General features: G+C 43.2%; 2 protein-coding genes and 1 pseudogene across 8 annotated transcripts; 2 read left to right on the forward strand and 1 right to left on the reverse strand.

The window, feature by feature from the left end:
- Positions 1-4: 4 nt before the first annotated feature.
- Positions 5-5,891, forward strand: FUT11 (fucosyltransferase 11). Of its 6 annotated transcripts, none has more exons than XR_200696.3 (4): positions 5-850; positions 984-1,609; positions 3,174-3,690; positions 4,548-4,588. XR_200696.3 is itself a non-coding variant. In XM_045083489.1 (4 exons), exons 1-4 carry the CDS (start codon positions 143-145, stop codon positions 4,647-4,649), a joined length of 1,494 nt encoding a protein of 497 aa, XP_044939424.1. In that variant the 5' UTR covers positions 5-142; the 3' UTR covers positions 4,650-5,891. The 6 variants fall into 6 exon arrangements, 4 of the variants coding, with proteins under 4 accessions (XP_044939424.1, XP_004769481.1, XP_004769479.1 ...); XR_200694.3 differs by lacking the exon at positions 4,548-4,588 and adding an exon at positions 3,930-4,013; XM_045083489.1 differs by having other exon boundaries at positions 3,633-3,690; positions 4,548-5,891.
- An 822-nt stretch (positions 5,892-6,713) lies between these two features.
- Positions 6,714-9,358, reverse strand: LOC101689959 (annotated as a pseudogene).
- A 114-nt stretch (positions 9,359-9,472) lies between these two features.
- CHCHD1 (coiled-coil-helix-coiled-coil-helix domain containing 1) lies at positions 9,473-10,770 on the forward strand. Of its 2 annotated transcripts, XM_045083510.1 has the most exons (4): positions 9,473-9,648; positions 9,775-9,893; positions 9,974-10,049; positions 10,474-10,598. In XM_045083510.1, the coding sequence occupies exons 1-4, from the start codon at positions 9,525-9,527 to the stop codon at positions 10,542-10,544; spliced, it is 390 nt and encodes a 129-aa protein (XP_044939445.1). In that variant the 5' UTR covers positions 9,473-9,524; the 3' UTR covers positions 10,545-10,598. The 2 variants fall into 2 exon arrangements, with proteins under 2 accessions (XP_044939445.1, XP_004769475.1); XM_004769418.3 differs by lacking the exon at positions 9,974-10,049 and having other exon boundaries at positions 9,476-9,648; positions 10,474-10,770.
- The last annotated feature ends 2,034 nt before the right edge of the window (positions 10,771-12,804 follow it).

Consider the following 12,804-nt stretch of genomic DNA (forward strand, 5'->3'; position numbering starts at 1 on the left):
CTGCGCATGCGTCACACGCACCGCGGGCGTAGGACCTCGTCGGGTTGCGACTCACCGCAGGGCGGGGTCTAGTGCTGCCGGGGGGAGTTGCGGGTTTGGTGGGCGGTGGGGGGGTGCGGCTAGCGGGCAGCTGGCAGTGGACATGGCGGCGGGCCGCAGCGGGGTTGTGCTTGCTGTCTTCGGAGTGCTTAGTATTTGTATGGTCAGCGGCTCTGGGCCCGTGGCTGAGAGGGAGACCGGCGGGGAGGCGGGCTGGACGGAGCCATGGGATGGTGCGGTTTTCCGGTCGCCCTCAGCGCTGGGCGCGGTCGGGGTGGCGCGCAGTCCAGGAACCCCGCGGCCAGGGAGGGAGGAGGCGGTGGACTTGCCGGTGCTGCTGTGGTGGAGCCCAGGCCTATTTCCGCACTTTCCGGGCGACTCGGAGCGCATTGAGTGCGCGCGCGGTGCGTGCCTGGCGTCCCGGGACCGACGGGTGCGGGGGCACTCGCGGACGCGCGCGCTGCTCTTTTACGGCACTGACTTTCGCGCGTCTGAGGCGCCGCTGCCGCGCCTGGCACATCAGAGCTGGGCGCTTCTGCACGAGGAATCGCCCCTCAACAACTTCGTGCTGAGCCACGGGCCCGGCATCCGCCTCTTCAATCTCACTGCCACCTTCAGCCGCCATTCGGACTACCCGCTGGCGCTGCAGTGGCTCCCCGGGACCGCCTACCTGCGCCGCGCGGCGCCTCCGCTACAGGAGCGCGCCGAGTGGCGCCGCCGCGGCTACGCGCCTTTGCTCTATCTGCAGTCCCACTGCGACGTGCCTGCGGACCGGGACCGCTACGTGCGCGAGCTGATGCGTTACATCCCGGTGGGTGGGGCCGGCCGGGGCCGGGGCGGGGCTGGGGGTGGACGCGAGGGGGCGCGTGCGGCTGAGGCCGGGACCCCTGGCGTCCCGGCGGACATGCAGCACCCACTTGACGGCCGTACTCTACCCTGCTCAGGTGGATTCCTATGGGAAATGCCTGCAAAATCGGGACCTGCCCACTTCGCGGTTACGGGACACAGCCACAGCCACCACCGAAGATCCAGAGCTTTTGGCCTTCTTGTCTCGCTATAAGTTCCACTTGGCCCTCGAAAATGCCATCTGTGATGACTACATGACAGAAAAACTTTGGCGCCCCATGCATCTCGGGGCTGTGCCTGTGTATCGCGGCTCTCCTTCTGTGAGGGACTGGATGCCCAACAATCACTCCATCATCCTCATTGATGACTTTGAGTCACCTCAGAAGCTGGCAGAATTTATTGACTTTCTGGACAAGAATGATGAGGAATACATGAAATACCTGGCATATAAGCAGCCTGGGGGCATCACCAACCAGTTCCTTCTGGATAGTCTGAAGCATCGGGAGTGGGGAGTGAATGATCCTTTGCTGCCTAACTACCTCAATGGCTTCGAGTGTTTCGTCTGTGACCATGAACTGGCTCGGCTGGAGGCCGAGAAAGCTCACGCAGCCTCTCCTGGGGATATCCCTGGCCCTGAACCTCACATTGCCCAGCCCTCACACATGGATTGCCCGGTGCCCACACCTGGTTTTGGCAGTGTGGAAGAGATTCCTGAGAATGACAGGTAAGGATAGCTGAGGACCCTGTGGCCATCGAATCAAATGACTGATTGAGTGACTTGCTTGCTGTGGGCAGTGAACTCGTATTAGATGCTTAGGGGATTGTTGTATAAGGAAATTATGACATGGACTTATTCTGCCTTTAAGGTGTCAAGAGTCTGGTTGGGGAGATAAGACAAACTGAAAAAGCTCAGTAAAAGATGCAAAGCAAAATATCATTCAAGGTGACAACATGAGATCAGCTTATGTGAACAGTGTTTGCAACAGGTCAAAACAGGCTTCGAGGGGGCCTATTCAGATGAAGTGATGAGAGACAGAGTTGGGCAGATAAACTGGGGCCAGGCTATACATAGCCTGAATACTAGGCTGAGGAGTTAGACTCTCCTGAAAATTAACTCAGCTGTTTATTTAGCACCTTCCTAAGGATGGGGGTGGGGATGAGCAATACAAAGATGGGTATTTTGAGAGAGGTTTGTCTGCTGTAGGGTTTACATCTGTTAACCTGGCATAATTATTTTTTTTTTTAAGATTTTTAAAATTTATTTATTTGACAGAGATCACAAGTAGGCAGAGAGGCAGGCAGAGAGAGAGGAAGGGAAGCAGGCTCCCTGCTGAGCAGAGATTCCGATTTGGGGCTCCATCCCAGAACTCTGGGATCATGAACCTGAGCCGAAGGCAGAGGCTTTAACCCATAACCTGCCATAATTATTAATAGCATCTCCTTTCACTCTTAAAAGTACCCTAGTTTGGATGATAAATTACGCATTTGCCCTAAACAAGAGAGAAGGACTGCTTTCAATAAATAATAATGAACAGTGGTGGGCAGTGTGAATTAGAAAAGTGAGGAAGCGTGTGCAGTAAGTGGCAGAAGGTGGTGCACTGGGAAACAGGTCAGCATGGGAGGTGTGAAAGTGTTGAAGCAACGTGCAGCAAGCCACATCTGTTTGGGGAGAGGTGATAAGACTATTAAGCTTAAGAAAGCAAGGCTGCTAGACTGGCCTGCAGAGACCGACTTGCACAGTAGATGGCAGCAGAGGGCCGTCTATATACACGGCTGGCAAAGTTTTTTTCTTCTGGGAATGGAGCCTTCCATAAAGTAATTTGTATCTAGTATATGCTGAACATAGTATGATTTACTAGAAGAAAAATGTAAAACATTAAAAAAATATGTTTTATCTAGACATTGGGCATCACAGCACCTTCATTTTGATTATGGAAATAAAGGTGCAACTTAATAAGGTAACCATCTAGAGGCTCCCTGGCTTTTCTTACAGAGAACGCTGGCCCTTGCCCTGCCTTCCTCTGAACTCCTTCCACATTTGGGAACCTGGAGTGGGCAAGTCAGGAAGTTTCACTCATTGTGGGTGGGCTGTGTGATAGATAATGTGTTGCAGCTTACTGTCACCTGTACTACTACTAGATTTACTTCACATTTCATTCTCTTCAAAGCAGTGCCCTGTCCCAGCCAGAGATTACTGTATCTGTTTAAGATTCTTTGACCCATTCAGAGAAGGCAGGACCATAGCTGTGCAGAGGTTCCATAATCCAACTCCCATTTTGATGTTTCAGCTGGAAGGAGATGTGGCTGCAAGATTATTGGCAAGGTCTGGACCAGGGGGAAGCTCTCACTGCCATGATCCACAACAATGAGACAAAGCAGATGAAATTTTGGGATTATCTACACGAGATCTTCATGAAAAGGATCCAAAATCTCTAATTATCCTTGCAAGAGCCTTTAACTTGGTAGAGTTAAGGAGACAGAAGTCCTTATTCTACTATCAGGGACGTCTGCTGCACAACCTTAATGAACACTGTCTTATCATGAGTCCAAGGAATTCCATTTATAGCCACTGATATTTTATCCTAATGTTGTGTACCCACTGTCTCAGCTTGTGGTAATAGGGCCTGTCTTCAAGGAGAGGTGGAGGTCTCTAGTTCTTAGATTAGTGGGAAGCAAATGCCTGAAACACCCACTTGTTTCAAAGTGCTGATTGAACAGAATTTTAAAAGAACTGCATCTTTTTCTAGCCATCTCATTCTCTCAACTGTGATTGGAACAACACCTTGGTACTTGTTTAAGAATGAGGTAAGGTGGGTCAGATTTAAGATCTTAAAACTTTATGCTATTCTTTAAAACTTTTCATTATTCAGTACCTTTCCTAATCTGTTTTCCTCATCTCCTGCTTTATAAACATGTTGGTGGTGAAGCAGAACTCTTGGTGGGTTGTATTCTGGTTCTTAGAGTTGTATTTTTAATATCATTTACTTGTCTTCAATGTCAAACTTTTTATTTTAAATGGATTTTTCTTTCTTGGTTTTCCACAGTAGCTGATGAAGATGCAGGAGCCTTGCCACCATCCCCACACTCATTCTCCCCTGCATTAAACTGACTATAGACTTGACAGCTTTTTTTACTCCTGATTTGCCTTTTTTTTTCCCCTTAAGAGTATATCATGAATTCCTTCTCATCTCATAAACATGAAGATTCAATGGCTAATATATGCCATGTCAATTTAATGAATTGTCCTGCTCTATTTTAGGTTGCAGATAGAGACTCAGGCTGGAAATGATGACAGAGTATATATCATTCATATATATTTAAATGATTTTGGAATGTTAAAATAGACCAGTGCAAATCAAACTGCAGATTTTTATAGGTCTTTGTCTTTTCTATTTGCCTAATGAACTCTTCTATTTTACTATTTTTATATGCTACCAAAGTCTCGTTTTCCCCAAAGAGTCATGAAAATTATGTTGGAAAAAACAACCCAGCAATATAGTTGTAGTCATTACCTCATATTATGTAGCATTTTTCACTTTATGTGGAATGAATATTCAAACATCATTCTATTACCAGTATCTGTCTGTACAACTTTGTAGTACTTACTGAGACTGCATTTTTTTTTTTTTTTTTTTTAAAGATTTTATTTATTTATTTGACAGAGAGAGATCACACGTAGGCAGAGAGAGAGAGAGGAGGAAGCAGGCTCCCCGCTGAGCAGAAGGCCCGATGTGGGACTCGATCCCAGGACCCTGAGATCATGACCTGAGCCGAAGGCAGCGGCTTAACCCACTGAGCCACCCAGGCGCCCCTGAGACTGCATTTTGATGGAGCCCACCTAAGGTCCTCTCCAGGGGAAGTGAGGCAAGAGATATCCACAAGAGGCTGACTAAATAAAAAATTGTTAGGCAGATTTTAGGGTATAGCCAAACCCTTTTATCGCTGTGGTTTGAATATAAAGCTTAATGGGCAGGGAGACCATTAGGTTTTTCTGGGCCAGTGGAATAAGAAAGAATACTTTGGATTTTAGCACTACTCTGATTGTATAATATATTAATGAATTAATTAATTCAGTTTATCTGTTTGGAAATTAATGTATGTACTTCTATATACACGTATACACACTGATATACAACCAGAAGTGTGTGTGTGTATGTTAGATGCTTCAACAACTAGGGTCCCACCCTTAATATTGTGACATCTAAGGATGTGGCAGCTGTAATTGGGGTTGGATTTCACTGCCAGGGTGGTTCTTTTTCCATTTAATTTTTTAGTAAAAAATACCCTTCACAACAGCATGGAAAGTTTGCTTAACCTGTTTGAGCTTGTTCAGAAAAGAACAAGAGGGAAAGACAGACCTTCAAACATACTTATATTAAAATAGTAGCGACCCACAAAAGAAGTCGAATTCAGGACTCTGATTTCTGAATTTGCAATCTACTTAAATGCAGGTGCTGATTTATAGTGCAAACTACATACTACTCAAGTGCAAACTAAGGTTAGGAATCAAGTTTCATGATGTGCAATAAAATGGGTAAGTGCCAAGTGTATAACCATCCTTACCTCTCCTAATTAGACCAGTTCACACTGGCATTCCTTAGCACTTTTATGTACAAAGTGGGCCAGTTGTTTATGAATTATTGTGGCTGGAGACTCATGCCTGCTTTGTGGACAGTGCTTCCCAGACTTTCTCCTTTAATCCTATCACAAAAGAAGTATTCATAAAAGACCACGGTAAACCAGGTGCTATGTTTCCGCAAGAGAAAGCAGAACCAATATGAAGAGAAAGCAAACAATGTGAATTTTCTCTGGTTTGGGCCCAGCTTGATCTGTGAACAGCAACAGGCTCAAGATTATTGGTGGAAGAAGTGTCTGACCAGGAATCAGTTTTATTTGTGCTGCTGGGGTGGCAGTGGAGTACGGGACTGATGTCTTTATTAATCTGTATGTTGCAGTTCTCTATTTTCTTATGTTTCATTTTGTATAATAAATGACTTCTTTTTAAACAGTGTCTTCTGCTTGGTTATATTTCTGGGCTGAGTATGATACACTTGGAGACTTGGAAAAACATGTCAAAACATTTGTTCATTTAACGAGTATTTACTGTCACTATTCTAGGCACTGGGGATTCAGGAAGACAGGGTCCCTTTCTCTCATGGTGCTTATTTTAAATGGGTGTTGCTGGTAAGCAAAACTGTAAATAAACAATTGTCGTGGCCAGCGTGACAAACCGACCAGGGTCGAGAGGGTAAGAGGATGGTGAAAAGAAATTAAGAGACAAAGAGATGGGGGCAGGAGGAGCATCAAGGAGGATGTCCAACAGTGCCAATTTTATTCAAGGCTGTGAGGCATTATATAGCTAACAAACAATCATAAGAAAAGTATCTATTTTTAGCTGATTACTAAAGAGTTTGCAACATGCACAGAAAATCCTTCAAGCTTTCCTTTAAAGGAGGCACAAGTCAGGGCCTGGTTTGGTCCTCGTCTCAAATCTTACCATGGCCTCCCACAAACAATAAGTGAACAAGATAATTCAGACTGTGATATGTGCTATGGAAAAAATACAACAGCTTGGTGTGGGGGGGGCGGGCTCAGGGAAGGCCTTTCCGACAGGAACTGAGACTCAACAGAAGAAAAAGAATCAGTCTTGCAGAGATCAGTGGGAATATTAAACATCTGTGATAAATGATTTTAACTTTAACAGTGATAAAATTTTTTAATTTTAGCACACTAAATTTTATACAACCAAATAAATATTGCTCCTCCGAAGTAGTCCTCATATGAACTAAAAGCTGTTCAAGTTAAGCTTCCATTACCAGAACCATTTATTTTAAAGGAATATAAAACTATTTATTGACCACTGTTTACCAGTATTTACAATAAAGTAAACAATGTACAGTTGGATAACATTCTGACTACAAAGTTACGGTTTTTCCTGGTTTCTGCTGAACCAGTAACTCAAATACTGAAAAGACTGAGCTTACATGTCAGGAATGAACTGGGGTAAAGAAAAAACATGCAGGTGAAAAATTTGGATTATACAAGCCTGTCCACCCATTTACTCCAGCAGGTGCTAAACTGCCAACATCTCTAACCATCTGATTATGATTAGCTTCCATGAAGGAAGTTGTAGACAGTCCATGAATCACGACCTTTTAGTCAAGACAGCACAGAGAATTTCAACTTCTTAAAAAGGAATGGTTCACTAGAAGGAATCTTTAAATGTCCATTTAACTAAAGTATTGCTTACCTAAGTAAAACACACAAGGACTTGTCTAGTTTTGTCATTTGGGTGGGGAGGTTTTTGGTAGTGATAAAATTTTCCTTTCAGGGATCTTGCAAATATACTTGCATTTATATGGCTGTAGAGAAGGATATGGATTCTGATATGGCTGCTTTTAAATTGTCCAATTTAAATTGTTTATATTTAAATTGTCCAATTAATTACAAAATTTGAAAGATTAAGGCCTCAGGAAAAACTTCACTTTAAGTGATTTCTTTCTTTTTTTTTTTAAGTGATTTATTTCTTAAAATGCTGAAAATGATAGCATCCTGGAAACATGGGCTTATCCATGGTTATAAAATGCTGTTTTTGTTTTGGTGAATGTTAAAAACCACTTATGTATTTTAAGTATATATACACACAAAAAAAACCCCTAAATAAACAAAAAACCTAGAATGGTCCTTAGGCATATAGGAGTTAAACACAAATTCTGACTGAGTAAAGACTATGAAGATTTCCCCCAACATTTAGAAAAGGTTCTCTAATGCAGGGGGATAATATATCATGGTCTCAAATATTCTTTTCCGATAAAGGAAGCAACTACAGAAAGCTTTTATTTGTTTAAAGTAACCAGTGCTATAGATGCAAAAACCCCAACAACTCCCCCAATACTACTTCAAAACAAATATATCAAACTTGATTTTCATTAGAATGTTATTTCTTCACACTAATAAATCAAAAAACAAAGACCAAGATTTTATATGTATATAAAATCTGGGATATATATATATATATATATATATATATATATATATCAAACAATTATTGAGCTTCATCTTCTGGACAAGAATGCCAAGTTAGTCTCTCTTCATAAAAAGCAATTACAATTTGAGGACACTTCATGTTTGCCTCTTTTGCCAGCACCAAGTCTGCCTCATCTAAATCTTTCCATTTCATGAGAAACATTAATTCTCCACTGCTGTCTGTGGCACCAATTATTTGTTCAGGATCAAGACCTCTGGCAAAGCCTCTTGGTTTATCAGCAGCATCTCTTTTCTTCTTTGATTTGCTATCATCAGATTCACTGTCAGATAAAGATTTTCTTTTTGTACCATCTTTTTCTTTACCAGCTTTTTTGAGAGTTAAGAAATGCTTCAATTAACTCTGGACAATCTAGATTTTCTTCAGGTTCCCAAGTATTGTCAGCATCTGTAAAACCCTTCCACTTCAGGAAATACTCCACCTTCCCATTCACTACACGTCGGTCCAGTACTTTTTCCACCACAAATTCTTCAGGCTCTGCCTCTTCTACTTTTTTACTCTTTCCATTCTGTTTCTTTCCCATTTTTTGCAATGTAGTTTTATTGGAGGCCATTTTATTGCAGACTTGAAGAGCTATTATTCACCGCCTCCGAGCTGCTCCGGGTCCCGGGTCTGCGGCGTCTCCGGCCCTGCACGCCTCAAGCTCCAGCCACATCCCTAGAACCATTTCTTGAAGCTTATTTTTAAAGGCCTTGAGAATCCCTGGCACATCTTTGAGTTTTGTAAATAGCTTAAAGACACTTAGAACCAAGTCTGATGAAGCTAGGCATCACAACTGATGGGTCCAGTCTATTAATAGGAATGATACCACCAATATCTTCACAGGATTGGAGAGATTAAATTAGATGATAAATGCCAAAATGCTTAAACCCCACCCTACCCAATTAGATTATTACAAAGGAGAGCAAAGGATATATAGATAAGATACATAAGTAGTAGCAACTTTATTTTTATTTATTTATAAGTAGGCTCCACTCCCATCGTGGAGTCCAATGAAGGGCTTGAACTCACAACCCGCTGTCAAGACCTGAGCTGAGATCAAGAGCAGGACGTTTAACTGAATGAGACACCCAGCTGTTCCAGTAATAGCAACTGTTTAAAAGATCCTAATTTTTCTTTACAGTTTTGGGGTGGTTTTAAAGGTAGTAAAATCCAACAGTTCTTGAAGACTTGCCAAAATACAAAATCTGTCCAAACCAAACATATTTAAGTCTCATATTTTGATTCGCTCCCATCCTCTGTCCTTGCTTATGTCAATCATACTCTAGTTCAGCCAGCTCCCACCATAAACGAGGGTCCTTTTTATCAGGTCATTTACTAGATGTTCCCTGCTTAGTACCGCCCAGAGACTTCAGGGCCGCGAGCCCACAAAAGAGCGGTCTAGATCTGCGAACGAGCCCCAAAGACTCTCTCCTAACCTGCACACACGTCTCGAACGGCCAGTGTTGGATCCCAGCGTCCCGCCTACAAGGCCAAGAAACCAAACAGGTGTCCCAGCTTCCCGCAGGTTGCGCGCCTACGCTCGTCGAGCTCTTTGGGGTCACGCAGGGTCACGTACGGGACGACGCAGAGCCTGCCGGGAGCTCGGTGCGCAATGGCGACGCCCAGCCTGCGGGGTCGCTTACCGCGGCTGGGGAACCCGCGGAAGCCTATACTGAAGCCCAACAAGCCCCTCATTCTAGCTAACCGTGTTGGGGAACGACGCCGGGACAAGGGCGGTGAGCAGTCGTAACCAGGGAGGCTCCAGAGAGGAAGCCGGAGGGATGCACCGTACGGCTGGGTGGGAGGGCCTTAAGGTAAAAGGTTTCCTTGTGACTGACGGTTCTCTCGTTCTGCTCCTCCAGAGGCGACTTGTATCACAGAGATGTCGGTGATGATGGCGTGTTGGAAGCAGAATGAATTCCGCGACGAAGCGTGCAGAAAAGAGATCCAGGATTTCTTCGACTGTGCTTCTAGGGCTGAGGTGATAGAAGGCTCTTAGGGTGCCCTCTTGGGAGGAGAATGGGGGCGGGGATACAAGTAATTGTTCTTGCCTCTTGCTAGGTGATAGGAGGACCTTTTCATTCTACAAAGGCGAGGAAAGTTGTGGGAGCGATTTCACTCACCCTACGTGAAAAAAGTTATGTTTTGAAGGCATTGTGATCTTGAGCGATTTCTTTCACTGCTCTAGGCTTTAGCTATACCAGATGTAAAAGGAGGTTAATATTAATACCCATCTTACAGAATGTTGTATTAAATGGAGGAATGAATGGGAAAATTTTAAATGCTGCTCAAATAGATATTATTGTCTGAAATAGAGCTAAATATTGTGAAGGGCAGGTTGTTTGGATTTTAGCCTAAAATTAGTTGCTAGCTGTCATGGTAGCTCAGGTCATACTGTCATCTGTAGGTTCCAAGTCCCTTTTGAAAGGAGACTGGATAGATGACACAGATAGTTCCAGGCTGGTTAATGTGTTATTGTGGTTTGCGGCATTGTGAGAACTTTTGGCCTAGGTCAGGATAAACTCTAGAGCTGTCATTTTTTTTTTTTTCTGTCTTTTCAGGGGGCCCGAAAGATGAGATCAATCCAGGATACAGGAGAATCTGGGAATTTACCCCCCATGAAACTCAATAAGTTGTTACAGAGATTTCCTAACAAATCTCATGTCAGTTGAAAATGGAGAAGCATTTTCTATGACTGGACTGTAGCTACTGAGAACTATGCAGAGGTGTTTTAGAGACGTTTGCACTGCCATGCTCTATTTGAAAGGTGAAAGGAGGCAAAATATCTTTTCATCTTTTGTAATCATTGTCAGGGTGGAAGTTATGCTTTATCTTGAAATAAAATCCTCTGAAGAGAAGTTGGCCTTTGTTGTAGATTAGGTTTGTCCTCTATACTTGAACTCTGTATCCTTTATGAGACTGGAAGTTATTTGCTCCCTGATTTGCTCCAGGATCAGGACATATTTATTCTTTTTTTTTTTTTTTTAAGATTTTATTTATTTATTTGACAGAGAGAGATCACAAGCAGGCAGAGAGAGAGAGAGGAGGAAGCAGGCTCCCTGCTGAGCAGAGAGCCTGATGCGGGACTCGATCCCAGGACCCTGAGATCATGACCTGAGCCGAAGGCAGCGGCTTAACCCACTGAGCCACCCAGGTGCCCAGGACATATTTATTCTTGTTCTGCATTTGAAGTTTACACCATTTAGTATTCTTGCCCTTGGATGCAATAAGGGAGTTGAAGTTGCCTATATGCAGAATTTTTTTTACCATCATCTGTAAGTATTTCGTAACTGCCTATTTCGTGCATAGCCCCTGCAAGATGCTTCCAGAATAATCAGAAAGTTCACAAACTAGTGACCAAAGTTGCTGCAGATGTATTTTATTTAGCCAACACAATTTAAAATTTCTTTTTAAATTAGAAGACCACCTTCAAAATAGGAAAAAATATCATTAAAAATCCACTTTGGAGCTTTCCATTAAAAAAAAAAAATCTGGCAATACTTATTTCTTATTCCTACATGGCAATAATCAAGTAGAGCTGATTATCATTGTCTCTGTTCTCCAGGTACCTGGCATTGGCCTCTCCCAAATGGTGAAACTGAAACTTATTTGGCAATTACCTTCTTTATCACCTGTTCACTTCTCTCATTAAGTTATCTACCTAGTTGCTGAAGGCATTAACTTAAGTGACCACTTGATATTTGAGACAATTGTATAGCATTTAATGTATACTCTGCCCTTTCAGGCATAACTAACTTAACGTTTCCTATGTACATTAGAGGATTAAATAGACAAAGGGAGGGGCACGTGGGTGGCTCAGTGGGTTAAACCTCTGCCTTCAGCTCAGGTCATGATCCCAGGGTCCTGGGATCCAGCCCCGCATCAGGCTCTCTGCTCAGCAGGGAGCCTGCTTCCCCCTCTCTCTCTGCCTGCCTCTCTGCCTACTTGTGATCTCTCTCTGTCAAATAAATAAAATAAAATAAATAAATAGACAAAGAGATCGGTGGGGTTTCTAAATCTCCAGTGGGATAATTAATCTGATAAAGAAAGGGTCTTGCCTCCGTGACCCCCACAGCTATCTATTCCCATAGTCCTCATAGACCATGGGTATAGCACTGGACAGCACTAGTTCTGAGAGCTGAGGCTTTTAGCTGTAGGAAGAAGCTCCGTGCTTAGGCACTTTGGACTGGACTCAGGAGTTCTTAACCTAGGGTCAGTAGATTCCCAGTAACAGGTCTGTGGACATGAATGAGAAAACAGATTTTATCTTTAGCCACAACTGAAATTTAGCATCTCAGGACTGAGGAAAACAAACCACAGTATCAGCAATTCTTATGTGAGATCATATTTTCATATAGTTGTTTGCAGATACCTTGGTATCATACCCATCACTAGCTTCAAAATTATGGTAGTTACTACACTTACTGCTGGATAGATCTTAATGTGTAAATAAACAAGTATTACTATGTTACAAATTTGTTTTATTATTTTAAAAGTTGTATTTCGACATAATTGGTTTCCTTTTTAATTTTTATATTTTGTGCATTTACAAACAATTTGAGAAGTGTTCCAGACTTCACCAGGCTGCCAAAGGGTCCGTAGCACACACACAAAAAGGCTAAAAACATCTGAACTCCGAGGACCCACTCACAAAACACTACAACCATTTCCTGAAATCAAGTGCATTCTTTTCGCGTTGCTTCCCTGATGAGACCCTATAACAAGCCTAATGGAATGTAGGCTTCTGAACTACAACTCCCAGAAGGTGATGCGGACCCAGGGCCTATCCGGAGTTAAAACAGTAACTCCACCCAATAGTTCTTGTGTTATCGCTTGACAGCCTACGATTCCCAGCATTCATGGCGGCTGTTTATTCCTTGGAGACAGTATGG

Source organism: Mustela putorius, unplaced genomic scaffold (genome assembly GCF_011764305.1).
Source record: "Mustela putorius furo isolate JIRA1106 unplaced genomic scaffold, ASM1176430v1.1 tig00000698_pilon_pilon_pilon, whole genome shotgun sequence".
Classification (NCBI taxonomy): domain Eukaryota; kingdom Metazoa; phylum Chordata; class Mammalia; order Carnivora; family Mustelidae; genus Mustela; species Mustela putorius.

What these genes read in the sequence shown, in the direction of transcription:
- CHCHD1 (XM_045083510.1), top strand. Translation starts at nt 9,525, where the DNA reads ATGGCGACGCCCAGCCTGCGGGGTCGCTTACCGCGGCTGGGGAACCCG. An exon ending in ACTGTGCTTCTAGGGCTGAG is followed by an intron (nt 9,894 to 9,973) that starts GTGATAGAAGGC and finishes GCCTCTTGCTAG; the next exon opens with GTGATAGGAGGACCTTTTCA. An exon ending in ACTCACCCTACGTGAAAAAA is followed by an intron (nt 10,050 to 10,473) that starts GTTATGTTTTGA and finishes CTGTCTTTTCAG; the next exon opens with GGGGCCCGAAAGATGAGATC.
- FUT11 (XM_045083489.1), top strand. Translation starts at nt 143, where the DNA reads ATGGCGGCGGGCCGCAGCGGGGTTGTGCTTGCTGTCTTCGGAGTGCTT. An exon ending in AGCTGATGCGTTACATCCCG is followed by an intron (nt 851 to 983) that starts GTGGGTGGGGCC and finishes TACCCTGCTCAG; the next exon opens with GTGGATTCCTATGGGAAATG. An exon ending in GAGATTCCTGAGAATGACAG is followed by an intron (nt 1,610 to 3,632) that starts GTAAGGATAGCT and finishes ATCTTTTTCTAG; the next exon opens with CCATCTCATTCTCTCAACTG.